Raw genomic sequence first — 13,894 nt, 5'->3', positions numbered from 1 at the left:
TGAGCGGGGGGGGGCATGGGAGGTCCCCAGAATTTTAAATCAAAATGGGGGTCCTCGAGTTGCTAAAGTTTGAGAATCGCTGGTCTAGATAATACTTAGTCCTGCCATGAGTGCAGGGGACTGGACTCGATGACCTCTTGAGGTCATTTTCCAGTCCTAAGAATCTATGATTCTATAAATTGGAAGTTTGTTCTGAGCTGAAAGGCAGTATGCAGTAAGATATACATGAGTAGGAAAAGGACACAAGAGGAGGAGAAAAAATTGAGTATTAAGAAGCAGCTGGGAATAAGGGCAGAGATAGGCAGGAGCAGAGTTGTGGAATTCTTTGAAAGCTATTTGGTAACAGATAATACTAACAAGATGGCAGCCATTGCAGAGTTGAGAAATATGGGGGTTTGGAATGGGAGCTTGGTCAGAACATCTGCAAAGGAAGATAACCTTGGATAGCCTGAAGAAGAACAGGTTGCTGTCAGAGTAGAAAAGATGATCTGTTGTTCAATTTCTGGAAAAGATAGGGAATTCAGAAGACCTATTGTTCAATTCCTGTTTCAGCTACAGGCTTTCTGAATGATCTTGGTTAAATCACCAGTCTTACCCCTGTGCCTGATTTCCCTTTACCTGTTAAATGGGAATAATACCTCTCTCCCTCAGAGAGGTGTTTCGAAGATAAAATCTATTAATGATTATGAGGTGCTGAGATGCTGTGATGAGGCAATATTTATATAACTTTTTAAATTAGACAAATCATTCTGATGCTAAAAGTGGTGCTTGTGGGATGCCATACTTGCTAAATCCACTTGTGCTTAAAATTGACTAAGAAGCCTTAAATAGTTTCTCTATCCATTATGAATGTCCTCAAATTACTTATTTCAAAAGGCTAATTCCTTTCATATACTTTTTTCTGTGTGAATTGTTTATTTTTACAGTGCAACGGAACTCGTAGAATTTATTTTAATACGTGAATTTCTGTGATTTTTTTGGTCTGTGAATTAAAATTTAGTAGTGTATTTTACCCTTCATGTCTGCCATTAATGATGAAGATTATATTTACACAGAGAGTAAAGACAAGGGGTAAAATGTTAAGAGGCTCTTAAGTCCTATTTTCAAGAGTCCCATTTTCAAGAGTGACTTAAGCTCCTAATTGAGACACTTTGGACCAGATTTTTAAAGGCATCTGTCTGCATCTTTAGGTGCCTGAATACCTTTAAAAATCTGGTCCAAAGTGTCTCAATCAATTTTGAAAATGGGACATAGGTTCCTGAACCACATAGTGGTTAGTGTTAAACTCTCTTTCATAAAACAACCTTTAGGATTGGATGCCTGTTAGTTGACTTGGCTGCAGGTTTCCAGATTATACCTGAAGAAAGATCTAGGACTGGTTTTACACTGGCGACAACTTGTTTGGGGAGCAGGAGGAGGCCATAGTACAGAGAGTGAAGGAAAGAAAGGCCATACTCCATTCCTCTGGACCTGTGTCTTGCTCTTTAGTTCCTCCTTTGGAGGGAAGGGAAGGGAAAGACCTTTCTTAGACAGCTTTTACCTCATCAGTTGGCTTCAAGGGAGCTCAGTACTACTCAGCACAGAACTCTTAGCCTCAACAATATTAGAAACCAAGGGTTCTAATCCCTTTTTCAGCAAGCAACAAAACCTGAAGAGTTTAGCTGGCCTGTGACTACCAGTAGCTTGCCAGAATCTACTTCTAAAAGGCTCCCCATCTAGTTCTGATGTCTCTGGGGATCTGATCACTGGTCATCTCCTTGGCAGCTTGGCTCCTGACATAGTAGTGATCTTTAGTGCACGGATGGTGCATTTGAGGGTTGGGTGTGCACTGCTCATTTTGTGTGAAGACTGCGGTTTGTGAGATTCAGGCCATCGTTACTTGTCTCTAGCTTTAAAAGTATAGAATCATAAATTAATGCTGTATGACAGTGTGCATAACTATTAATGAAAGAAAATTGTTAATATGCTTTTCAGTTTCTGGCAATCTGAATTTTTTCGAATATTCTGTTTTAGAAAATGAGTTCAAATCAAGCATCTGGTACAGATCTGTTCAAATCAATGGTCTTGGAAACGTTGAAATTCCGGTCCTATTGAAGTCAATGGGAGTTTTGTCACTATGTTCAATGGGTCAGCATTTTACCCAATATCTTTACAGGAATTTGCAAATGTTTGCTGCAAATATAGATCACAGAGTTGTATAGTAGTTAGATTTAGAAGAAAAGGTTCTTTCTCACAAAAATAATTCCTTTTTATCTACTGCCCCAAAACAAAAAGTATGTCTTGGTTGAAATATCTATTTTGGGACTTGCAAGAAAGAATAGCGGCAGTACATTGGGAAACAAAGCTACAGAATTAAATTGATTTTAATAGTAGCAAACTGTCATAAATATATTTATATTAGGTCACTTTGTGGAAATGTCACTTTTGAGTCCTCCTAAATAATAGTTAGATAAAATAAAATAACTTTTTAAAGATGTTTTTTCCGCATTGTTGTTCCCAACTTCTGCTTCTATTTGTACATAAATATGTTAAACTATTTGTACAGAAAACAAAACTGATTTCAGTTAGTCTTCAGATTGAATAACACACTGAGGCTGCCTTCTAGGGATGACCATGATCAGTTAATTCTCTTTTAAGCACAACTTGCACTATCTACCTTAAGTCTAAAACCTTAAGGTAGATATAAGATAGATCAGGGAACAATTTTGACTTTTCAGTGAGAAATTGAAAAATAAAATGTTTTAGCAAAAAAAATAATTTCAATTTGGAAATGCTGCCATGATACCTCATTGCTCCCAATTTCTTCTATAGACTGAGCTCCTTGGTTGGACTGCATCTCTCATGATGCTCTGTGATCTCTCCTCATAGTGAGGAAACCATTTGCATCCTCAGTCTCTGGCTATGGTATATCACGGGAGATGTAGTCTAGCTGGGGTGCCAGCCCATCAAAGACAATGGGGACATAGGGAAACCAAACTACAACTCCCATGAGGCACCACAGCAGGATATTCTAATTGAAATATTTTGTGTTTCTTTTTTAAGTGTCCTATGCATATTCCCATCCATGAGATGCTCCAACCGGTTCAGCTGAACAGTAGAACCCTAGTTAGCAGCAGCTATTGGAATGGTTACATGCCTCCCGCACCTCTCCCGTCAGTGAATGTTGAATGTTCCAGGGCAAGGGTACAAAAGAGACATGGCGCTCCAGCCACCTCCGTTCCTTCCAACTGTGACCAGCTGAACAGATCAGGAAATGCTCCAGGGAGCTTATGGCTCTGTACCTTGTTAGCTAGATAATAATTTTATAGCTAGAATTAGTAGTTTGTTAAATAGTATTAGTTTAAGTTAGTTGTAAATCTTTGGTTTTGAGATAGCGGAACCAAAGGCTAGAAAGCCTGGTTTTAAAAGTTGTGTGTCGTGTCCGGTAGTTTCTAGCACCCGACGAATGTACCAGATGTCTGGCATGTTTGGATGAGGGACACTCAACGTCAGAATGCTCAGTTTGCTCGACTTTTATAATGTGAGCAAAAAAAGGAGACAAAACAGGCTTCAAGCAATTTTATTACAAGAATCATTGTCAGCAAAACCACCCAGAACTGAGTGAGTGAGTACAAAGTTCAAACAAATCTCAGTGACCAGCATCAGCTCTAGGCAAGTCTGCAGGGAAGAACAACAATTTCTCCACCGTAGTACCAAGTATTAAAGGATCCATAAGTGGGAAGGATCCAAAGAGGAAAACTACTGTGGTGTTAGTCTCAGTTTCCAGAGCCAATCCACTACAAAAGGAAATCACTGTTGAGGCAAACATGAGCGCTTAGTCCTCATTGGTGTCAGCCTCTTTGCAAAGAGCTAGTCAACATGAGAAAGACCCATCTGACCAGAGGGTCTTCAAAGAACTTATCCTGAGTACAGATTCTCATGGTAGAATAAGGAGACATTCTTCTTCGGATCCAGTCATGTTGATCCAAATGAGGCAACTCTGAAAGCAAGAGCTATGGAACCAATGAGGCAGGAAAAAGATAAGTCAATACCCTTTTACTCCGGGTACTGGGTCTCTTAGCATCAGTCACCTCAATGACCCCATATGCTTATCTTTGGATGTGAGACCTGCAATACTGGCTAGCAAGAAATTACAAACCAAGCTTTGACAATGTGCATTGCAAATTGATAACTTCACAGCAGGTGTTAACAGCACTGATGTGGTCGACATGTGCTCTAAATGTAACGATGATGAGTATACCTTTCAATCTCCCTCTACCTTCAGTACTATTGACCTCTGATGCATCTACACTGTGATGGGGGCTATTAGTCATAACTGTGGTCACCAAATGAAAAGAATCTGCATATAGGTATCTTAGAACTGAGAGCAGTCAGGTTAGCTCTAATGTCATTTCTGCCTGAGACTGAACACAAGATACTTCAGGTTTTGACAGATCATGTGACAGCATGAAATTATTTGCACAAAGAAGGTGGGACTTATTCCTTCCATGACCATTTTTCCTTGGCTAGACATACTCCAAGGTTGGCAAGTCTCATAGCTGTATTTGATGTAGAGGTATTTGTGAAGCTGACCTCTCTCTTTGGAAAAATTGGGCTGAGACTATCCACAGAATGGCAATATTTTCCAGTCACTAATAACCTAGCTTACATTTGATCTAACAATTTAAAAATGAGAGGCTGCGTAGAAATGAAAGTAGATGACCAGTCTGCTGAGCCATCAAGACTCACTTAACCACACTTCTCTAGCTCAGTTGTGATTTTTTTTTTTTTTGGTCCAAAAGTTATGGCCGCAGTTTGTTAAAGTTGCTGTTTGGGGTGCAGGTGTGTGTAGGTGGATGGGAGGTGGGGCATTGTGTAGGACTAAACTCTGACTAGATGTCAAGTTGACAGTAGGGTCCTTTACTCTCTAACAGGGGTTGGATAACACCTCCACCCATTCCTCCAGTCTGCAGAAAGGGTGAGGCAGGGGGGAGGCAATCCCCTGCACCTTAAAGTCAGCCCCAGCTCAGAGATCTGTGGATGCCCTGTAGGTGGCTGACACCACTGGTGCTCTTCTCTCCAAGCCCTTTAGGAGGCACAAGCCTCAGCCTGCACCCATCCCCACTCACTGAGGCCTCCCTAAGCCTGTCCCTTGGAGTGGGTGGAGAGACAATGGAAGAAAAGTCCTCAGGGTCTCACAGGAGTTGCTGCTGCTCAGAGCAGGCCCAATACACACCACCGGGTGAAGCTGGAACTGTATCTGGGCATACTGTGAGGCCAGCAGGACTGAGTGGAAGTGGCAGCACTTGGCAGAGCCAGAGCCAGGGGCAGGAAGCAGGGCGAGCCCCCCAGGGACCTTGGCCAGGCTCCATCATCTTCCTTATCCACCACTTTCACTGCCCGTACCAGGTTATGATGGAGGGGAGTCTGGGCCATATTTGAGTGAGTGGCATTGCAAAAAAGTTGTGGCAAATGTTGAAAGTAGCAGTTTACCTCAACAAAATCGTGGCCTGTGATTTTCTTTCTTTTCTTTTCATATACACAGCCTTATGTATAACATAGTAAAGAATCTGTCTACGTTAGCTACATGTTGTGACTAAAATGAATTCAACTGGTGGAAAATATTTTCCTAATTACTTGGTAGTGCCAAGAGTCCAATCTTACCTACAATTTGAAAACAAAGAATCTTTGCCATAATCTTTGCCATAATCTTACACAGTGAGATGCATATTGTGGGACAATATAAAATAATCACAGTGCATACCTTTATTTGGCTGTATTGTTAAACAAAGAGTAGGGAGATTTTATTTTTTTGATTTTTAATTTCTAAGCACCAGGAAGAGATTTGTGATCCTATGAAAACCAAGTGTTTTACTGCATGTCATTTTAAAATTAGCACATTTTGCATTTTGAATATAAACCCTCTAGAGCCAACAAGACAGTTCAGCATTCATGTGATCTTAGCACCTGAGCTTCATAGGGATTTTCACCTTCGCAGATTTTTCATTTTCACTAGGAATACTAACATGCAAGTTATTTAAGTCCAGATGCCTAGATATCATGAAATGTTAATTTAGGAAAAATGTCATTCCCAAGTGTATCACTCTTATTTATTTAAAAAAGAACCTGCATGTTTTATAAATCTGTGTAAGCCCCAGCTTGTCAAAGTGAGGTTACTAAACAGTAGCATCAGTCATCTGTATGTTATTCTCTGTAGGAATACATAAGCTTCTTATTATTTATATCATTGTGCTTTGTTTCTTCTTTTGCACGTGCGTGTGTGTCTGGTGGTATGTGTAACTTGCACGTTCTAGGTCACTGGAGCTTTTTTCTTTGACTATGTTCACAAAGTTATTTGAGCTCTTTGTTTCTATGAAAATGTGTTTAATATATGTTTAAGGCAATAAGATTTAATGCAGCAGTTCAGGATACTCAATGAAGATTTGATCGTCTTAATCTTTCTTTTCCTGATTATTTAGATGAGGTATATTAAGTGGTTTTTGAAATGTACCTGATTTCACAATGGGCAACATGCCAAAGAGCCGATCCCTTTCCTTCCTGATAAAGGTATGAAATTATGTCAAACCCTTTGTCTTTTCTGTCTTTGTAGTTCAGAGGTAAAGTGCCCCTTCCATGTGATCCAGTGTGCAAGATCATAGACTGGATTCTTGCCGTTTGGCACCAGCTGAACTCCTGCTTATCCCGTTTAGGTGCACCTGAAGCACTCATAGGGCCAAAACATTTCTTCTCTTGTCCGATGGAGCCTGGGCATGGCCAAGTCACACTGAAGTAAGATTTATATTCCCTGATTGCCAGTGTTAAGGCATAGTGAGGTACTAAAAATATTTATGAACATAATGATCATGTGTTTCCCAAATCCAATAAGATATTTTTATGATCTTGAAAATAGAAGTATCATCTTTTAGTTACAGTTATTAAAACTATGGTGTGCATAGCCTAAAATTAAACAGCCAGTAAAATTGTGCAGAAAACATACAAAGTTTCCTGTTTTTCCTGAAAATGTCACAATTGTTTGGTATGTTAAATCAACATACTCTGCTTCTGAAAAGAGCCTATGTTCCAACACTTTTGAAAACATGTTTGTGATTAATCAAAAGAATAGGGAAATAGCTAACATATTTGTGATTCATAACTGTCAGCTAAAACACACTGCATGGCTACATTAGATAGTCAATGAATCTTCAGTTCATATTTGTTTTGTGTGCCAGTCTGGCTACTTGGCATATTCATACAAAACTCCTCCAAACACATTGTCCAGCCTGCTTTCCTACACTCTCACTAATGCCACTATTAGACCCTGACTATTAGTCTCCTCCAGATCCTGCCTGGCCCCTGGCTCCAGTCTCCTCTGCCGAGCTCCTGCAGCTGCCTGACTCCTTCCTGTCACTCTGTTATTACGTCCAAAGCTCATTTACTTGCATTTTCCCTCCACCCTCTTCTATCCCAAAGATGTCCCAATCCCCACCAGGTGTCTCCCCAAAATATCATTATCCAAATGTGGATTTGGTATCTGCTTGAAGCTTAATGGTTGTTACTGTTACACAATGAATCAGTTATGGCATTGGGCATGGGCAATATGGAAAAAAATCTGTGTCTATAAAAATCAGTTAAATCTAATCTGGGACCTTAAACACTGAAATGCCTTAATCTTAACTATGTGGTTATTGCATGGCATCACAACAGGACAGAGTTAAAGTTGCTGGAGTACTTTAACTATAAATTTCCAACCATAATGGATTTAGATTTATTTTAAGTGTAACCTTAACTCTGAATTAACTAGTTTTGGGATAATATGTAGTTTTGGGATAATTACAGCATCGCTGTAATGTTGGTTTTTACCCTTAACTTTTTGATATGTACTTTCAACCTTAACTCCATCTTAATGTAGTTTTTGTCAGGGAATAAACAATAAAAATAAACATAGCTACAATGAATACTTACTGGATATATCTTGCTTGGTAGTGTGGTAATTAATAGTGTTGGGATTTAAATGGCGATAATTAGGTTTCATTGATGGCTCACTGGGTGCTGTTGTTTCAACCTATCCGCCTGAACAGTATGCTCAGCAAGACATCAGTGGCAGCTGTTTTTGCAGCCAGAAGTGTGTTATACCTTCCTCCTTTGAAAGTGGCAACTTAGGCCTGGTCAACACTAAAATATTAGGCCAGTTTAACTACATCTGTCAGGGATGTGAAAAATCCACACTCCTGTGTGGTGTAGGTAAGCTGACCTAAGTCCCTGTCTAGACAGCTCTAGGTTGATGGAAGAATTCTTCAGTCAACCTAGCTACTGTGTCTCAAGGAGGTGGATTACCTACACCAATGCCAGAATCTTCCTATTGGCATAGGTAGCATCCATACTGAAGCACTACGGTGGCACAACTGCAGCGGCTTAGCATTTTAAGTGTAGACAAGCCCTTAGATTCTGGAGAGCAGAACAAGTAAATTCGGAAGACTCCAGTTCCATCTTGCTGATTTTCTATGCCCTTGTATTTCTGTTGTCCTTGGTCTTGAGAATTAAGTGTCATCTTCCAAAGGGAATTTTTTGTTTTGTTTCATTATGATGTATAAAGGAGGTGTGAAAGAGACTTTTTGTAACCCTTTCTTTCCCACCACCCCCCTTGTTTTAAAACTTATACCTTAGAAATATCAAATAGGCTCAAGGCTAGCGTTTGTTTATATTGTAGGACTTAATAGTATCTCATGTATTTGGGGAGCTTGAGCAGGAGATGCCAGAATGAAAAACAGACACAAGGACTGACTTAAGTGGCCAGATGCAACTTTATTAACTTAACAATAGGGAGGGTGTTATATGACCACCCCTCACATACCAGACATTTCACTGGCTGCAGGTTAACAGGACTTGTATCATATAACTAATAACCAAGATAGATGCTCTTCAGCCTACCCTTCATATGCTGTTCACTTCTGTAGCCTGTCATCCCCTGCACATGGAAGGATGTGGGTACAGAGTGTCAAAGGGGACCTGGGTCTGCAAAGACTTCACGTTCCCCTTCTCTTTATAGGCCCAAGTTCATCTGCAAAGTCCCGGGTCTCATTTTCCTTTGGGAGCTGATCTTGTATAGCCTTTATCTGCATTATACACTAGCAGCAAGTTGCGACAAACAACATTCCTATATTATCTCTTAATATTATTTGCTATTTCTTCTCTTTTAACCCAGCTGTGCCTCCACAATGCTGTGAGGAAGGCAAAAAAATCACCAGACTGTTGCCAGTTTGACCCAACGAGGAAAAATTCCATTCTGATTCCAAAAACAGACAAGTGGTCAGACCACTGCATCCTGAAGCACAGCTTAGTATACATCAACTACAGGAAAGGAAGGCAGAGCAGTCATAAAACAATATGGCTCATGAAGTCCTGGACAGGTTTCAAATTTGGGGAAGGAGCATAATAGCTAACTGGTTTCTCCATTCCCTCCCCCATCCCCAGACCAGCAAGGGGCAGGCAGAGAAAGCCTCTTCCTCATGCACATTTCTCTATGCAACTGATATTAGAGGCGCTACCTGCTCCAACTTTCCCTCCTTCCCTTTATTTGGGAGTTTGGGCATCATGCATTTTAGTTTGACCAAACATCATCCCTCTGCCTTGCGCTGATTGGGGAGAGGGTGGTATTTCAGACCTCAAATTAAGAAAGAAGGATATCAAATTTTAATGGAAACCACTTTTCTTCTAACTCTTTGGACAAGCATTTGAGTTAAATTGTTAACAACAATAAAAAATGCAAGCCACTTCCTCTTTTGGTCAGGCTAACCAAAGATGTCAGTTTCTAATGTTAAAACAAAAACAAATTAAAGGCACAAAATCCGTTTCCCTACCCTACTTGTAAGTCATCTTTAATAAATAAGTTATGTGTAAAACATGTTTGATAACTTGTCCTGATTGTAAAGTTTTCTGTATGCTTCAAGGTGGCTGTCCAAATTATGGAACACTGTCATTGCTCCCAGAGTTCAAGAAGCAATACTCTCCAGAGTGTCTGTGAAGAGACCGTCTGCACTGGGACAGACAGCAGCCAAAAAAAGTCCTAGTCAAGGCCAACAGGCTGTAGTTAAAGCAGCTCTCAGTATCTTGCTAAACAAAGCTGTTCTGCATGGCTGTCCTCTTCCACGAACAGGTAACAGTGAACAAGCTCAGCTAGAAAGCAAGCAGTTATATACTGGAATTTCTTAAGCAGGATTAACATTATTTAATGATTTTTTTTTAAATAAATGTAGCACTTCTCATCAGTATATCTCAAAGCACTTTAGAGAAGACGTCAGTACATAACAGTAATTTCACAGATATGGTAAGTCTTGTGATTAAAAGAGTTTGATCCCATTGAATGGAATAGTGATGAGAAATCTTAGAGGCCATGTTAGTTCTTTGCTAACTGCATATCTCTAAATGCTGCAATGCACTCAGCATTTTTTTTAAAATGTGTATTAATATTGTTTCAGATCTGGATAGATGCATAGCAGACTTTAAAGGAGGAAATTTCCCCTTAGCCATGGTTTCAAGCTACAAAAATTGTAATAAGAAAAGAGGAGAGAATGCTTCCTGGAGAAAGGTGAGCACAAGTCCTCGTAAGAAGTCAGGCCATTCATCTTCCCAATCATGGAGTAAGCAGGAGGCAAATACAGAAGGTAAAGCTTGTTATTTGGGACCACGGAAAACATGTTAGTCTTTTGTGATGGGGGAGGGTGTTTTTTTGAGATGAGTAGATATGACCCTGGAAAGAAACTGGTTTTTATTTTTTTCATGTTTGAACTTCCTTTTAATTCTCAGCAAAAACAAGGTGCATTTAATGTTCATGTCTTTTGAAAATTGTTCAACTCTTTTGCTCTTTTTCTGGTACTTTTGCAATAGCCTACTTAAATTTATTTTTGTTCTCGTTAAATGTCCTTCCTGTTATTTATAGCACATAAAGTGTTAAATGACATAGTAAGTATGTCAGTTAAATAATCTCATTGTTTTACATGCTTTTTATATATACACAACAATAATGTAAATGGTTATCATAAAAATCAGACATACTTTCTCAATCTATGATCTTTTCACTTTTGCCAGCTAAGTGGAATCAAGCCAGTTTTGGAATTGAATGGGAGAACTCCAAAGAATAAGATAGGGACTGTAGGAAATGATGGTGGAGATGCAGTTGGTGGCATTCTTTCCTCTACCTCAAAATTATCAGATGGGCAAAAGTCTCTGGTTTTTAAATTGCAGGGTTTTTTCTAAGGTTTCCTCTTCATTGCCAAAAATAAATTCAAAAAAATCCAGAGTTCACATAGGGAAAGACATTGTATTTTAGAGGTTCTAAGATGTTCTAGGCCAAGGCGTTCGAAGCACCGCAGGCTAGCAGAGGTACTCTGGAAAACGAGACCCACATGCAGCTAAGCAGTGAGTTATTGGCTTTATTGAAGGTTAGTGACACACTTGCAATGGGGACTCCAAGCATTGCTGTCACAGAGGCGGAGAACCCAGCACACCGGAGCTTTGCCTGGGACGGAGTCCGACGAAGGGGCAATCAGCGAGCCATAATAAGCAGTACACAGAAACAGCTCATGAATATATAATTAGGTACTTTCCTAAGGGGGCTTTCCGCTACCTGGCAACGGGCCATGCAAGGCAGACAAAACCGGCCTAAAACTGGTTACAGTTGGTTCTCCATGTCCTGCAGTGACCGGGCGGCCTTGAGAAAGCGGAAGTTCCCTAGCTAAGCCGTAACAAAGGCTTCCACAGTTCCTTACATAAGAGGTTACTATATAGTTGATAACTGGTTTAATGCAGCTACAATAGTGTGGCAGATATAATTAATAAGTGGCATTTATAAATTTATAATGCCTGTCACCCAGAGATCATGAATCAGCCAGTAAATGGTTAACTATAAATTATACACGGATTGCATTATCGATATGTAAAATCAACTACTTCTGGAATACAAAAAATAGCATTTTTTAAACAGCACAGAGAGGACTTCAGAGGGTGCTGTAACCAAGGTGGATGCAGGTTGCTTGAGCTCTGAAGTAGTCCATGGGGAATCCCTGAACATCATCCCCTAAACCCACCATCCCCAACCCCAAGAAATATTGTGCCTGACTGCTGAAACCCCCAAGGTGCCCTCTAGCTCTGCATCTTCCTCTCCAAATCTGAAAACACTGAAAAAATAGAGATCTGCCTTCCTGATTCTGCAAACAAAATGGTGCCTGAATCTGATGGAGCGCAGCTGATGGTTGTATTGCAACAGATGGCTGCAGAGACTGTTGAAATTAAATCTAGTTTCCACCCTACCACTGTGCCTCAGTTTCAGAGTTCCCTTACATGCTCTATCCAGATGAATGGGGAAGTAGAACACAGAACTTCTGAAGTGGAAGATAGTCTCAAAGAGAACAAATTCCAGGTTATGAAGAACTGTAATGATATCAAGACTACTGAGACCAAGCCAATTGATCTAGACAATGGCTCACAACAATGTAACACAAGAATTGTGGGTGTCCCTGAGGGAATAAGAAAAGGCAAACCCTCTGAATTTGTCCCTAACTAAGTTGTTGGATCTGCTGGTAAATTTTTGTTTTGAAATTGAGTGGGCACACTGGGCCATAGCCCTTCCCGCCAGCTCCAGGAGGTCAGCCCAGAGCATTGATTGTGTAGTTCCTGAAGTTTACCACTAAGGAGCTTATATTGCAAAAATCCAGAGGAAAAAAGGAGCTCTTGGGGGAGAACCAGCAATTAAAATACTGCTTTTTCAAGTTTCAGAGTAGCAGCCGTGTTAGTCTGTATCCGCAAAAAGAAAAGGAGTACTTGTGGCACTTTAGAGACTAACAAATTTATTTGAGCATAAGCTCAAGATTATCCCTGTGATATGGTTGCAGTGAGGGCAGCTTTTAACCAAGCACAACAATTGGCTAGGAAGATGGACTAGAATTATTTTATTAAATATCTGGCAATGTTCAATATTAAAGATGGCAACAAGATAGTATCATTCAGGTCCCCTCAGAAGGCAGAAAAATACCTCAAAAATCTGCAAACTCCTCCCTCACAGGAGGAGATATATATGGAATGATTTGACTATATGTAATTTATGTATTGTTCTCTGAGATCTGATATGGCTGCTCTAAATAAGTTGATAGGTGGTAGTTGAATGATATGTATGTTCATTTTCTTTTCTTTTTTTCTTTCAGTCCTTTATAAATCTGCTCCATCTCCATATAAAAACATGATTACTTGTCAGGTACTTCATACCTACATACATGGGTGATTTAGGTTTACAGGATGTGTGGAGATTGGATAATCCAATGGCTAAAGACTATAGGTTTTTGTTTTGTTTATTTGTTTGATTTTTTTCCTGCAGCTCATTCAACTTATTCAGAATTGGACTATTTCTTAGTGTGAGAAGACTTGATCAGTTCTTTCACTGATTATGGCATTTGTGCTATTGTTATAGCTGACTGTGCTCCTAAATATATTTCATAGCATCATAGAATATCAGAGTTGGAAGAGACTTCAGGAAGTCATCTAATCCAGTCCCCACTTCAAAGCAGAACCAACACCAACTAAATCATCCCAGCCAGGGCTTTGTTAAGTCGGACCTTAAAAGCCTCTGAGGATGGAGATTCCACCACCTCCCTAGGTAACCATTCCAGTGCTTCACCACCCTCCGAGTGAAACAGTGTTTCCTAATATCCAACCTAGACCTCCCCCACTGGAACTTGAGACCATTGCTTCTTGTTCTGTCACCTGCCACCACTGAGAACAGCTGAGCTCCATCCTCTTTGGAACCCCCTTCAGGTAGTTGAAGGCTGATATCAAATCCCCCCTCACTTTTCTCTTCTGCAGACTAAATAAGCCCAGTTTCCGTTAGCCTATCCTCATAAGTCATGTGCACTAGCCCCGTAATCAT

General features: G+C 40.1%; 1 protein-coding gene across 1 annotated transcript in view; it reads left to right on the top strand.

Moving 5' to 3' along the window:
- The window catches only part of CTTNBP2 (cortactin binding protein 2), a 187,737-nt gene that overhangs the window by 153,901 nt on the left and 19,942 nt on the right, over positions 1-13,894 (top strand). The window contains 3 exon segments of the mRNA XM_073328165.2: positions 6,590-6,768; positions 9,927-10,132; positions 10,455-10,640. Coding sequence (XP_073184266.2) covers positions 6,590-6,768; positions 9,927-10,132; positions 10,455-10,640 — 571 coding nt within the window.

This window comes from Lepidochelys kempii, chromosome 1 (genome assembly GCF_965140285.1).
Source record: "Lepidochelys kempii isolate rLepKem1 chromosome 1, rLepKem1.hap1, whole genome shotgun sequence".
Classification (NCBI taxonomy): domain Eukaryota; kingdom Metazoa; phylum Chordata; order Testudines; family Cheloniidae; genus Lepidochelys; species Lepidochelys kempii.
Note: the sequence above shows the minus strand (reverse complement) of the source record. Positions and strands in the feature narration are given on the sequence as shown.